Source organism: Caretta caretta, chromosome 8, assembly GCF_965140235.1.
Source record: "Caretta caretta isolate rCarCar2 chromosome 8, rCarCar1.hap1, whole genome shotgun sequence".
NCBI classification, from domain to species: domain Eukaryota; kingdom Metazoa; phylum Chordata; order Testudines; family Cheloniidae; genus Caretta; species Caretta caretta.
Window position 1 is genome coordinate 50,927,242 of NC_134213.1, and position 15,032 is coordinate 50,942,273.

A 15,032-nucleotide genomic window follows, 5' to 3' on the forward strand; every position below is an offset into this window, starting at 1 on the left:
GTTTGGCCGGATCACTCTAGAATGGGGCGGGGGGGGGGAAGAGATTATTGGTGGATTCTTATTGATTATCTGGACTGAACAAGAGTGAAAACAAGAGGTGCAGCATCCACCAGTGCCCATGTGAGGAGGTGATGATTTCCAGAAGGGAGGAGGGGACAAGGAGGAGGGAAGGAGGTGGAGTGATGCGCATCGGACATCAATCATCATCATCATTTTAAAATAAAGCAAACAAACAGGGTGAGGGGGAGAGCCAGACTTTCTAGATAAGTGCATCTGATGCGCTGCCCTCGTGTCTTTTCCTTCGCAGGAGCCTACAAGACCCCAAGAAGGGCGCAGATCTCTCAGGGACCGCAGAGCCAGACAGTGACTGGGCATCACCTGAAAAGAACGTGGACCGTCTACAGGAAGGGAAGAGCCCGCAAAAGCCAACCCGAGGAAGGAGCTGCAAACAGAGGACAAGCCCCGTTGATGGAAGTTAAGCACTAGCTTGCATTGCAGGCTTCCAACTCCTCTGTGGAGAGGGGGAGGCTATTGATCGTGATTGTAGGTGCCCCTCGGTCACCCTGAGGGTGATCCCAAGACCCACCCGAGGGGAGCGGGAAGAGAGAACAAGGAACGCCTTGCAAAGGGAAGGCGAGGGGAAAGGAGCAGAGACAGGCTGTGCCCGGAAAGATGCTGAAGGGAAGTTTGTGAAGTGAACCTGAGAAGGGATGCGCAAGCCGGAGAGCCATGTGGGAACATGACCAGACGCTCATTTGCTAGCAGCAGCTGTCCAACACACCAAACCTGAGCGGTGTGTCCTGAGCAGGCAGTGGAAAGGAGAGACCCAGGGAAAGGCAGAGAGCAGAGCAGGGACTCCAGGAGATCAGTGGGCAAGGGCAGAGAGCCACCTGGGCTTGGATCCCAACGGGGAGAGACGTTTCCCTGACCCCGCTGGGTGAAGCGCACTGCGCAGGAGATCAGGCGGCGCCACGTGTATTAATTAAAAGCCCGGGTATTTCTCTGCTTGCCCCGTCCACCTGCCCAGTTGGCTCAAGGTCCTGGGTGCGCAGGAGCATGCTGCTGGCAACACCCCTGCTCCTAGCGACCTGGGTGCTCAGCGCTGTTGACTCTGACCCAGCCTGGAGCCACCCCCGATCGCTGGCGCTGAAGAGGGACCAGAACCAGGGCTCCCTGGAGGGGGAACCATGCTGGCTAGGGACCAAGCTCCTGCGAGCCAGGGCCATCCCGCAGCACCACCCCCGTGCGCTCTACCCGGGCAGAGGCGCGCAAAGCCCGGGCGCGCAGCTCCGCGGAGAGGGGGCGCGCAGCGTAGGCGCCCCAGAGTCTCTCAGCAGCACCGGGTCCACGGGCCAAGACGCCGCGGCGTGGAGTCCCGGGGAAGGCCCGGGCCTGGAGCGGCTCCGGTCCCGCAGGAGCGCGGAGCCCAGCAGCGTGGAGGACACGTGGGAAGAGCCCGATGACTTGCACCAGCGCGCACGCCCCAGGGCTAGGCCCCGCCAGCTCTCCCGGCGGCGCAGCGGCTCGGGCTGGGGAGGGCCAAGCTCTCCCCCTCCAGGCGGCCTCTCTGCCCTCTACTTCTCCGGGAGCCGGGAACAGCTGCTGGTGCGGCCCGAGGTCCTGCCCGAGGTCCCCAGGGGCGAGTTCACCATCGAGGTCTGGGTGAAGCCGGAGGGAGGACAAAGCAACCCGGCCATCATAGCAGGTGAGGTGACCCTGTACCAGCGCAGCGCCCTGCTGGGGGAGTGGGCTGTGTGCCAGCCTGCGGCCGATGGCGGTCAAACCCCACAGAGTGCGCGAGGGAGAGCTGCCTGCTCAGCCTGCGCTCCCATATACCAATGGGGAAAGGTCTCTCCTGGAGCAGTGCTGCATGGGAGGCAAAGTGCCAGCCCCAGGCAGAGATGTGTAAAGCCAGGGATGGGCTAGAACTAGGCTCCCTTGGATCTGAAACCCCAGCACCGCAGGGAGAAGAGTGGGCCAGATGAATAGACTCCAATTTAGGTCCAGCTGTAGAGTTGGGCCCAGAGTGGCATGGTTAATGAATCCATCTCTTCAAACCGGGTACCCCTGGGCTGCCCCTTGGTAACCTCTCCCCCAGCCGCGAACTGGGCTTGTGCATCCAGAGCATGCAAGTGCTGGGTGGATTAAGATGTAGCAGGTGAAGAGGCATCCAACTGTGTGAGCCAAGCCATGCCGGTCATAAAACACAATCCTGACTGTCTGATCCAGAGCCAGCAGAACTTTCCAGCAGAATCCCTCAAAGCTCCTACCACCTGATGCTAAAGGTGCAGAGTTTAGACTTAGTTCAAATTGGCACCTCTGGACCTGATTCCCCATTGCCCTGCAATTTGTGCAAAGCGGGTTTAGCTCACCTACCATTCTGATTCGGCAGCGCTTTACACCCATTTTGCACCAGTGTAAATGGCTACACAGGGTGCAGGGTTATGGGGAGGTGGCCCCAACCTTTTTCAGACTCCAAGATTTAGCTCCAGACAGCAACTCTGTGTGGTCTGGGAGTTTCCCTGGAGGGAGACCCCTGGGGAAATACATATCTGAGAATTGCTTAACCTGCTGCTGGCACCAGTACTGAATAGAAAACAGCATCTGGGACTGATCAGTGGAGGTATGTTCTTATGGGATAAACACCTGGCAGCTACTAGCTGGATGGTGTGATACCTTGAAATGGGAAACAAGGTTATTAATCTTTCCCATCAAGGAGTCATTCGGAACATGTGGACCTGACATGCCCCTCAGGTATCTGAAGTCTGTCCCTAATCTCAAATGATTGGTCAACCCAAAAGGTTTGGTGTTCAGATTCAGTTCCAATAAGTGCCTAAAAGGTTGGATGCATCTCTAAACCTTGCAGGAACTATGCAGACCTCTTGGGTCTGCAACATTGGTTGAGAAATCTCAAGTCCCTCAGGAGATTTGGTGACTTCTCACTTCCAGTCAGTCTAGAAACACTGTGAGGCAAACCTTCCTCCTGGCATTCTGGAAATTCCAGACCTGAATGGGGGCTGAAAAGAGGAGGGGCACAGGGGAAATGGAAGGATAATGTTTGGGAAAATTATTCAAACTGGGTGGTTGTGTGTGGTGGTTTTTGTTTGTTTGTTTTTTTGAGCCTCTAAGCAGTTTTGGGTGAAGGTTGGGATCAATTCCTCTTGTAGCCAAACTGGTCCACTTGTCCCTATTAAGTTCAGACCAAGTTGACCTCTCTCCCATACTCATCTGGTCTTATAACTATCATCATTACCGAAAAAATTACTGCCATTTAGGAACATCTGAAGAATAATATGTACGTGCAGAAAATGAACCTCACCTAATTTCCACCTCTCTGTGCTGCTGTGTTCTGTCTGAGCTGTGGCAGGTAACAGCTTGACGGTGACACCTTGGGTTAATTGAACCCAGTCACTGGCCATTGCAGAGAGATCCCCCGAGTGAAATATTCATATGCTATCATTAGAGATGTATCTGAGACAACCTCTCCGTAGCCCCAAATACCACTCGGCTTTGGGGAAATTCAGACCGAAGTCTAGACCAGATTCAAACTATTAACTAGTTTCTATGTTTCCTTTCATCAGCTGGTTCTGGGCTAGGCGAAGCAAGGACAAGTGAAAAGATTCTTTGGGGGCATATCTTGAGCTCATAGGGTTCCTTTTAAAATCCCCACTGCATCCCGCTGCTATTCTGCAGGCTTGCGCGGGGGTGGGGGTTCCCATTCTTCCCAGTTGAGTTAGCCACTGCTGTTCTCCCACATTCCCAGCCTTACTTGGCAGGGCTCCCGTGTTTAGTTCCCTTCAGCAGAACATAGCAGTGAAGTTCCTCCTGGTTTTTGTCCAAGGAACCCCCGGGGAGATCTGGCTGCAGGGAATACATGCCTGCTGGCCACAGGGTGGCACTATTGCCATGCACAAAGGTAGCCAGACCAGTCTGGTTAGGACCACAGGAATCGTAAGGACAGGGCGAGCTCCCCAGCCTGCACCTGTTTAGAAATATATCTTCTCTCCGGGCCTTGCTCGCTGGCTAGAGAGAGGTGTTTTGGGAGGAAAGAGAGGAGAAGAGCTTTGCAGCGGGAGCATGGCTGATAAACTTTTAAGGAGTCTTTTTTCCACCAGCCATTAGTGAATTTAGTGCTGAGGAAAGATGCTGATCCACCCGCCCTGGAGACGACAAGGCCTTTATTTTGCAACAGAGCAGGTACAGCACAAGTGACAGCAGCTAGGCCAGGCTTCCCTCACCTCACCCCAGCACCCTGTCTCTGTCCTGCTCTTGAGTGAGCCCTTCTAGCAGGGTAAGGGAGTTCAGTCTCCATGGCGCGATGTATTCTGGGCCTCTCTGCTGAGGCTGCATTTGTACTATAGACACTTGTCCACTGTGAACTAGGCCACCAAATCTGTTCTTAGAGTCCACGAAACAGCTGTGAGATGGTGCTGGGCTTGGCTCAGGTGGATCAGGAGATCAGAACTTGGAATGAAAACATGAGAGCTGGCTCTGTATGGCAGATTGGTGAGGAGAGGCTCACAGACCTGCTTAGAGAAGGAGCCACCCTTTGAGGTCAGGGGGGTGCTGTGGGTGGGGTTTAATATTAGATAGGCCGGTCAAGATTTGTGTCTCGCTTGGTATACGCCAAAGGTGGGAACGGCGGCAAAAGAGTTTACAGGTTGAGGGCGTTCAGTTATGGGTGTGTAGAAGACTTTTCTGCTTCTTCTCTTCCTGTTTGATCTTGTGTGTGTTCATCCCCTCCCTGCAGCCCACTGTGAGCGTTTATGGATGGTCTCCCTCATCTGCCCTAACGCTCTTCTGTAACCCCATCTTAGCTCAGAAGGCTTCCCTCCTCCAACGGAAACTCCACTTAGCCTCAAGGGAAAGTAGCTGGAATGTCTTTTTTTTCACTAGGCTGGCAAGCGCTTGCCATAGCAGCAGGAGCTCCCTGGGACACCAAAGCGGCGGCTGCGTCTTTGCTGCGGTAGCAGCCGCAGGTGCTGGGTGAGAGGCGAGGAGGAGAAAAGAGACGAGCAGCACAAAAGGAAACAGAAACATGGTGTTAATTGTGCTGTCCGCTGGCCCTCTGAGGGGTTCCATGCCCTCCCCACTCTGTTCGCAGATACACCAGCCGGGCAGCTGTTTGGCTCTGGCTCTCTGGCCTGCAGCTGTTGGGTTTAGCCTGCCCGGCTAGCCAGATTTTCAAGAGGCTGGGAGATAGAGAGGGAGAACTGTCCATGACGACTGGCACCGACGTTAGTCACTAGCTCCAGGGTTCTAGGGCTTGAGTCAGCCGAACACTACTCTCCCTTTCCACCCCAGCTCCGAGCCACTGCCTGATTGGCTCCCTCTGTCCACAGCTGGGAGCTCTGACTGCATGTGGGAGGAGCAGTTTCCTGGGCACAGGTGGCACGGCCTGTGCTTTCATGCATGTTGAGCTTACGCCAGTTCTTGGTCTCTTCAGTGTTTCCTCCCCACCCCCATCAGTGCAGGAGCCTGAGGACGGGACTGTCATAGTGTCCCAGGGTGCCTGTGGTGTTGTCAGGGGTTCTCCCTACCCGAAGATGTTATAGGCGGTAGTGGAGGAAGATAACAGAACTGGATCCCTCACATTGTCTTTGTTACCTGCTAAGTGAGGTCACCCGGGCTTAGTCATCCTAGGCCTGAGCCTCCCTGTAGCTTGTCTTTCTGGCATCTCCACACCCTCAGAACTCTCCCCTCTCAGCTGATTCTGCTGCACCAGGGATTGTTCCTTTGTCAGCGTGTCCTGGGCTTTGGCTTCCCTGTGATTCTCCCCATGCATCCCGCCAGCATGGCCCACCTGGGCTGAGTCATTACTCCATTGCTACCCCTCTCGCTTTGCTACCTGTCTGTGTTAGGGAGTAGCAGGCTGTGCCTCTTCATGGCCCAGGGGATTGGTTTCCCATGACCTGTGCGTTTTCTCAACTCCTCCCCTTCTCCTGCAGAAGGCATCACAGTGCGGTGGACAGGGCACCACTGTGTGTCTTAAGGAACATCATTTGCCCTTTATGTGCCTCAGTTTCCCCATCTGTAAAAGGGGACTAATAAGGCTCAGCTCCCTTATAAAGCATGCGGAGATCCAGAGATGAATGGCTATTATTTGTATTATTACTTGATTTCCTTTTCCTTTTCTTTTTCTTTTCTCTCACCCCTCAGTCTCACCACTCCTTTGGCTTCTATCCACATTCTCCTTCACCCACCTCTTCCACCTCACCCTCATTCTGCTTCCATGACACACTTCAAGACTCTTCTGTGGCCCCCTTCAAACTTCTCTCCCTCTTTCCACCTTCTAATCCCCCCCTCTGCCCACTCTGTTCCACCTTGCGGCTCCCTGCTAAAGTTGCTCTACTCCCCTATGTCTTTGTTCCATGCTGACACCACTCACTCATGGCTGGGGTGGGGAGGGAGCACTTTCTGGACCCCTGAGAGGGGCTTGCCCAAATCAGTGCTCACTGCCAGCAAAGATGTGTGGAAGGTCCACCCACTATCACTTGCTGTTCTGATCTGGTTTCTTTCATGAGGTGTCACTCAATATCCTGCGTATTGACTCTTCACTGTCCTGTCCTCATGAACACTTCTCCCAACCACCCTTCCTCTGCTCAGATATTTGCTACATTCTAACTTTTGCAGCTGGAAAAGATTCCACCATTGCATTTGAATTCTGGTCGCTCATCTTCCCTGATCCACCTGAAACCCAGCGTGCCTGCCAGCTCTCCCTGCCTTACCCAGCCCTCGGTGCTCCCTAACTAACATCCCATCTACATCCACCTTTCATTAGCAAGTGCTATTCTCTGCCCTTCGAGGCATTCAGGCTTTTCTCCAATCCAGAGTACCTTTCTCTAAGAGTTGAAGATGCCTTGTTCCTTGCATCTGAGCATGGATCCTGCTCTCTCCCCATTGCTGCTCTTGAGGCTATTGATTATTCTCTCCCTCTTTTGCAGCATCCCCAGCACTCTGCTCTCTTGGCTGGGCTCTATTTTCCTGCCTTCCCAGGGCGTTACTACTTCACCTCATCCCTTCCATTGTGGAATGGCCCAATACACATGCCTTGTCCTTGTTCCTGTCTCCTCTGGGACACATGTCTAGCATTAGCCCGGGTTATCAGTTATGTGAATAGCAGCTTCTGTTCCCCTTTTCTCCCCTCTCTTCTTGTCTTAGTTACATCACAACAGGCAGCTGCTGTGGATTATTTTCTAAGCTGTAATTCTCCATGTCATCGCCTCCAAAACTTGGGTCAGAATTCCTCTTTAACTTGGCCCTGCCTTTGCTGAAATCTTTGAAGGTCAGGTACAAGGGCAGAGCTGCTGGCCTGGATTATCAAGAGGTATTAGAGGTCGGGATTGAAGTGCAGTGGTGCCGTGCCTGGTCTTAGCATGGCAGCGGGTGACCTGTACATGCAAGGAACATCCATGCTGATATCCTATATGAGAGGTATTAGCAGCCTTTGGCATAGCTGACCACAAGGCTGGATTGTTTATGAGATCTGGCAGGAATTAGTGGAGTCATCTTAACCTGGTTCTGCTTGTTTTCCTTGGACATATTACAAAGGGTCAGGATGAGTGGCTACTCCTCCTCCTCCACATCTTTTTGCACAGGCCTCTCTGAAATAGAGAAGACCACAGAACGCCCAGCTACGACTTCCCCAGGGAACATAAGCAAGAGGAAAACCATGACGGCTGTGGAGGGATAGAAAGTCTGAGCTTTCCAGATCACTGTTGCTCCTTCGTTTGTGTACATAATGTCTAGATACCATGGTGATGGCCAGGTTGGACATGCAATAGGCAGAAAGACAGGACTGGAATGGCAGAGGGTGCTGTGAACTTGAGACACATTGGTCTGTGTGTATAGAGGAGCTTGTACCATTTTGGTTGTAAGTAAGTCTCAGGCCAGGTCTACAAACCAGTTTAGTTGAGCCAATGCACCCTTGCATGTGGACCCTCTTAAATCAGTTTAAACCTGGCTTGTATTGATTTGGCCTGCACTTGCAAATTACAGGTAATTGACAGGCGAAAGGGAAATTGATTCAAGCCAGATTTAAGGCAATATAAGGGTGTCAGCACAGGTTTATGCCAGTTTAACTAAGGGCTTGTCTACACACAAACCACTACAGCGGCACCACTGCAGCTGTGTCACTGTAGCGCTTCAGTGAAGATGCTACCTCCCGTTGGTGTAGGTAATCCACCCCCCTGAGAGGCCACAGCTAGGCTGATGGGAGAATTCTCCTGTTGACCTAGCGCTGTCTACACCTGGGGTTAGGTTGGTTTAACTGAGTTGCTCAGGGAGTAATACTGACCTAGTTTCCTAGTATAGACCAGGCCTTGATCTGTTTCTAAACTGATTTAAATTAATCCAGGGCAACGTCTGTGTGTAGACAAGACCTTAGCAAAAAGGGAGCCATTCTGTAGTACAGGAGCAGAGAGAGATGCATTGAGGCAGGAGACTGAGAAGAGGGGGCTCTGAAAGTGCCCCAGGTGTAGTCAGAGGGCAGACTCAGGAGCAGTATTGGAGCGCAGGACATCTTGGAGTTGTGAGCAAGAGGAAAGGGTATGCGTGTGAGAGGCATGTGTATAACGCACTGCAGGTACACTTAGCAGTGTCTGACATCTCTGCGTGGGAGCCACCACATCTGGCAATGATGTGTCTCAGTGGTGAACGGGAGGGCAAGGGGTTCTGAGAGGCAGAGAGAGGAGTGGTGTTGAAGAGTTATCATGAACTCTCCCTTCAAGGCGGGATCCCCAGACAGGGGTTGGAGGGCTCAGTTGCTTTTCTGTTTGCTGGTTTTTCTAGATGGTTTGAATTCCATTTTGCTGCTGTGAGCTGTTGGGCTTAGGTGAGGGCCAAGATTTTAAAAAGGGAGCCATGATTCTGGGTGCCTCAGATTTCGTGCGCCCAATTAGAGACCCTTGAAAAGGGGTCTGGGGCAGAGCATCCACTCTCTTGAAAGATATTTCAAACTGGCCACCCAAATGTTGATGCCCTCCAAGACCCCAGTCACTTTGGAAAATCTCGGTCAAACTTGTCTACATGAGAAAGTGGTGCTGGCTTAATTTGAAGATGTGATTTAAAAAAAAAAGATTTAGTTAAATTGGTGCAAAAGGGCTGTGTGGACACACTGATGTCAGCATAAACCAGGCTAATTACAGTTTAGCTCAAGTCAGTTAACACTGTCATACTTCAGTGATGGACAGCAGTATAAAACCCTAAATTAGACAGACTAGGAATTGGTTTAAGCCAAACTGACTTTGGCTTGCTTTATACAGAACTGAATGTGTCCACACAGGGCTTTGTACCACTTCGGCTAAATCTCTTTAAACACTGATTGATGGCCCTGTCTGCAGGAGAAAGTTGCATCAGTTTAACTTAAGCTGGTTTTGAAACACAAAGGGTAATGTTTTCAAAATGCCAAAGAGCCAGCTATTTGAAGGTATTTAGGCTCCTAGCTGGATTTTTCCAGGCATTTATTGATTTCAGTGACAGTTAGGAGCCTACTGGCTTTTAAAAATGTCATTAGGCACGTACATACCTTTTAAAGATCTGGTCCTGAGTGACTTAGGGTTAGGTTGGTTTAAGGCCCATTTCCAGAAGTGACATACATCCTTAGGAGGCTGTTTCAATGACAGCCAATGGGATTTAGCTGCCTCGGTCACTTAGGCACTTTTGAAAATTGCCCCCTCCCCCAAATGCATGTAAGGGTAGGTGTAAAGAGACCTGAGGCCAAACCCACCACTAGTGCAAACCCACTGAAAATTAATTATACCTGAGAAAAATATAGGAGACTTGGAGACTCACCTGCCCTTCCCGGCTAGCTGTCCTCTAGCTGGGCTGAGGTGCATTGCTGCGGCATACAGGTGGCTTGCATCACACCTGTCTGTGCTGTACCAGGTCTGGGGAGGGGGAATGAGTCCTTCCTTTCCCTCTCTGACCCTCGCCCACCCATGCTGAGTGCATGACTGAGAAGAAAACTAGAGCGTGAAGCAAAGCTGTAAATCTGTCTTGAAGCTGTTAGGGAAACAATTCCTGGAGGAGTCTATTTTGCTTGGGGTTGCCGTGTTCTAATTCTTAAAAGCTTTGGCCTGCAGATAAAAAGCTTAGCATCTAATCCCATCCCAGAGGAACACTGTTTGGAGAGCTGCTCAAAAACACCTCGCTTGCTTCAGACTCGCGCTCTCGCCTCTCATACTTTCTCCTTCCCTCCCTTCTCCCCCTTCCCTCTCTTTCTCCCTTTGCTTACTCTCTGTCCTGTTCTCCCATCAGTCTCTCCCCTCCCCTAGCTGTCCCTCCACCTGCTAATTGCTTCTGCAGACAGCAGAGCACCCGGCAGAGCACCCGGCGGCCTGTTCTCTTGACTCAGATCAGGTTAATTTATGCTTGTGTTTTCAATCTGGCCAAGATTCCCCTTCCCTGCCCCTTCCCCCAACAGAAAAACAGATGACATGTGTTTTGAGTTATTGCTTCTGGTGTTGCTCTCCTGACTGCGCCGCTGCTTTAGATACCTCCTCCCTCCCCCGAGAGACAGCAATGCTTTCTGAGTCGGCTGAGGGCTTGGGAACATGGGCGGCCTGTGAACCGCATGTTTGAGGAGGCTAGACCCCGGCTTTGCCCCTTCTGCCAGAGGCCCCACCCTTCTGCCCCCCTTCCCTGCCGGAGCCCTGTGCTCCCCACCGTGGCCGGAGGAGCCCCGCCCCAGCCACCCCAAGTCCCAGCCTGCCAGCCCATCCACCCTAGCTCCAGCCCCAGCCCTCGCCAGCTTTGGGGGAGAGGTTGAGCAAGGGCAGGAAGAGGAGCAGCGTGGGCAGGGCCTCAGAGCGGAGCATGGGTGGGGCCACGCCTGGCTATTTGGGGAGGCTTAGCCTCCCTTGGCCTATGACGCCCAACGCCTGGGAAGCGCCAGAGGATTCCACTGGTGGAAGGTTCTCTAGCGGACATGGTGGCGTGGGTTCCTGCAGCGTGTCTTGCCAGTGGCAGCTATGAATTTCAAGGAAATGCAAAGCGTGCTTAGGCCATTGCTTTAGTGTACCAGCTAGGCAGTGTCTCCCGGGAAGCACCCGCCAGGCCCAGCTGTGGTGAGCAGGGCCCACAGTGCTCTGTCAACAAAAGTTCTGACTCTAGTGGCAGCAGCTCTGTGACGGGGCCAGGTGTGGGTGCTTGTACTCATTCAGGGCCTCGTATCGAGGAAGCGTAGCGCATGGCCCTTGGAAGCACTCTCCAAGGGCATGTGTCATGCACGGGTGGTTGGGGAGTGGGGAGAGCATGTGTAGGCCTTGAGAAAGGGCCTGCATTAGCCATGAGCTCACCCGCCCTCTGCGAGATGTGTGGGTTGTGCGGGCAGTTGGGCAGGAGGGGGAGAAATCTCCAGGAGGAGGCTGTGGAATGGCTGCAGCCTCGGGACAGGGCACCAGGACATGGAGCCCTCTGGTTCCCATAGCAGGCCCCAGAGCATCCTTTAGCTCAGCAGCAGAGTGAGGGTTTAAGAGGTTCTGCCAGGTTCCACCAGACCCTCCTCCCCCTCCCTCTGAACCTGTGGGGCACAGCAGCAGGAGTCCCAGCTCTCCTGTCACTTGGCCGGGCTGCTTTCCCGTCACAGTCTCTCCTGTCCCTCGCTTTATGTTTTATGAGTCCCTTCTCTGCTCTCTCCTTCTGCCCCCTGCAGGTGTGTTTGACAATTGCTCCCACGTGGCCAGCGACAAGGGCTGGGCGCTGGGCATTCGCACGCTGCAGCACCCAGGGAAGAAGGATGCCCGCTTCTTCTTCTCGCTCAGGACAGACCGGATGAGGAGAGCCACCGTGGTGTCTGGCTACCGCCGCTATCAGCTCAACACCTGGACTCACGTGGCCGCCACGTACGACGGGCAGTGGATGACGCTCTACCTGGACGGGGTGCGGGTCAGCAACAGCAACTGGCAGGCCGGCGCCCTGCATAGTCCCTTCATGGCCTCCTGCCGCAGCTTGATTCTGGGAGGGGACAGCTCCGAGGACGGGCACAACTTCCGCGGGCACCTGGCGTCACTGGCGCTCTGGAGCGTGGCTCTGCCCCAGGCCAGGCTGCAGCGTGGCTTCTTACAGAAGAGCGAGAGTGGGGAGGCTGCCATGGTGCTTGGGGCCGGCTTCGCCCACCTGGAGGAGCAGTGGGTGGCCTTCAAGGACGGGGGTTACCCGCTGCTTGAGTTCCTCCATGCGCCAGAGCCTGAGCTGCTGTCTCCACCGGCGCCCCCGGCCTGCGGGCAAACAGCCTGCGACAACGTGGAGCTGATCTCCCGCTACAACGGGCACTGGCCACTGCGCAGCGAGAAGGTGGTGCGGTATCGGGTGGTCAACGTCCACGACGACCAGGGGCTCCACCCCACTGTCAGCCGGGAGCAGGTGGCACGCCAGCACCAGGCCCTGAGCGAGGCCTTCGCCCGCTACAACATCAGCTGGCAGCTGAGCCTGCACGAGGTGCACAACTCCTCCCTGCGCCACCGCACCATCCTGGTCAACTGCGAGCCCAGCAAGATTGGCAACGACCACTGCGACCCGGAGTGCGAGCACCCATTGACTGGCTACGATGGGGGCGACTGCCGCCTGCAGGGGCGCTGCTACTCCTGGAAGAGACGGGACGGTGTCTGCCACATGGAGTGCAACAACATGCTGGACGACTTCGACGATGGGGACTGCTGCGACCCCGAGGTAGCTGACGTCCGGAGGACCTGCTTCGACCCAGACTCACCCCAACGGTAGGCAAGGGCAGGGGGAGGCTCAGGGGCAGTGTAGGCTCCCACACAGCTCTACCAGGGCACCTGTGTGCACGCAAGGCAATACCTCTGCTAGTCCAGTGCTAGGCTCCCCGTACACATGGCTCTGCTAGCGTACCTCTGTCCAGACTGCCAATACCCCCTGCTGTTCCATTCTCATGTCCACATCTTCTAGTGCACCTGAGCCGTGACCTGTTGCTCCACCATTGCAGTCCTGACACAACCCCTTCGTCCACACACTTCTCCAGAGCCAGTGCTTGCGCATGGGGGGCCTTAGCAGGAGTATCCATGCCCCCCACAATACTAAAACAGCAAATAATCAAAAGCAAATAGGGGGCCCCCTTGCGCTACTCAAGGCCCTAAGCAATCACTTAGTCTGCTTATGTCTAGCGCCGGCTTTACATCTTTCTCTCAGCATACTTTAGCCCTTATCTGTAGCCCCTGCTATTCCAGTCCTGGGCCTGTTCTGAGGGGCTCCTGCCATTTTCCAAATTCACAGTGGCTGTTCTTTCGGTGGACAGACATCCAATAGGAACTAGGAAATTCATTTCATTTTTACATAACTAGGATCTGAGACCAGGTGAGCAGAGACAAAACAAAGTTAGCATCAGGCTATAGAACTCATCTGGTTTAAAAATCTCTGAATCAGATTCACCAGTGCCCTCCAGCTATTCAGTGTCGCTGCAGTTGAGCCAAGTTCGTTGCTGCTTTGCCATGTCAGGGTGGTACCAAGAAGCCAGAGCGCACCAGTGAATCTGTCCGTTTGTGTCTGTGCGAGTAATTGTGGGATTACAGAGAGCTGGGGTGTGTACTGCAAACACTTCTCCATCAGTACCCTTTCAATGTTGTTAAAAAACCCACACATTCAATAAGCAGAACTATCTCAGTGCAAGATACAAACAAAAATAAAAGATGTGGGGGGAGGGGGATGGGATGCATAAAAAGAAGGAGCTGCAACTCGTCAGAGCTCTGCAGAAAAGCTGGGAATCACACGAATAAATTCCATAATCTGGAAACAGCTGGAGAGATCCCCCTGGAATGCCCTGTCCCATGCTGTAGGGAAGAGAGAGCCCACCTCCTGTGAATCTCAAGGGACCTCTAAGGGCAGGTTTCCCACCTGCAAACTGTACAAGGTGCCAGATTTCTTGGCTCAGCCCTAGTGCACCTCTAGCGCCATTGTAACCCTGCCTGCAATGACTCAAGAGAGTGGGTATCAACCTCAGGGCAGATGGTTCGGGACCGGGGCACAAACCCCTAATTCAGAAATAATTTAGAAAATAAGAGACACTTCTATAATAATCAATCTCTGTATGACCTTTAGGGCTAAGTACTGGGGATCTCTTGCTTATACCTAGTAAATTTGCCCCTCAGAGTCCAAGCAGCATAGGGATCCTCAATTCCTTCTGTTTGCGGGTTTTATCCCCCTCCTGCCACACGCACTGAGGTGCAATCTCAGCTGAAGGGAGGAATCCATTTGCATGACTTGTCTTCGTGGGGCGAAGGGCAGAACAACCAATGTCTTTTGTCCTTTTTAACCTCCCCCAATAGTCCATCTGGTGTCGATGGACCTTTCCTGTTGGACAGGATGGAGCACTTTCTATTGGAGACCAGCAGCTCATGCTACTTAATGTCTTGCTCCTGTCTGGGGGTTTACACAATACAACCGCTCCAATTTAACCTTACGGTTATGGGATACAGAGGTTATACCGGTGATTAATGCAGGTGGCAACGCCCCAGCATCCAATCAAGTCTAAACATTAAACACATTCTTATAATTCCAATACCCATTTTAACACCACCAACACACAGGTGAGCCAGACTGATCCCAGCTATGCATTTGTCAGTGTTTAGTTGGAGACCTGGAGACTTCGGCATGCACTGGCACCTGGTTTTGCCAGCGTCACACCCACCTTGCCTCCGGAAGGAGTCATGCAGACCACCCCCTGCATTTTCATCAGCAGAATGGGGTTTGCTCCCTCTTGTGGAAAAGGCTGTGGGGCCCACCCCCAAGCCATGCACATCCCCAGGGATCCACACAGATCCTGGGTACCCATGAGGCCAGGGCTGTCCATGCAGATGTCCCAGGGCCCCATTGCAGCTCTGTGCTCGTGGCAGCCCCCCCCCACCTCTTCCTGGCAGCCCGGCTGTTAAGTTCACCACCATCAATCACACTGTACGAGGTGTCTCTTTCCAGCTGTCTCCGCGGGGCATTCGGTGCTGTGCCAGCGAGGGAGCAGTTGCCATTAATCATTACTGCGGGTTTCATTATTAATTGTTTGCCCTGAGCCAGCAGTGTGC

At 53.4% G+C, this 15,032-nt stretch overlaps 1 protein-coding gene across 3 annotated transcripts in view; it reads left to right on the forward strand.

Annotated features, from left to right (window-relative positions):
• Positions 1–965: 965 nt before the first annotated feature.
• PAPPA2 (pappalysin 2) overlaps positions 966–15,032 on the forward strand; it is a 173,482-nt gene continuing 159,415 nt past the window's right edge. For all 3 annotated transcript variants that reach the window (XM_048861671.2, XM_075131478.1, XM_048861669.2), the window contains exons 1-2: positions 966–1,705; positions 11,654–12,716. In XM_048861671.2, the coding sequence (XP_048717628.1) occupies positions 1,057–1,705; positions 11,654–12,716 (1,712 nt within the window). In that variant the 5' untranslated portion in view covers positions 966–1,056. The remainder of the gene's footprint in view (positions 1,706–11,653; positions 12,717–15,032) is intronic.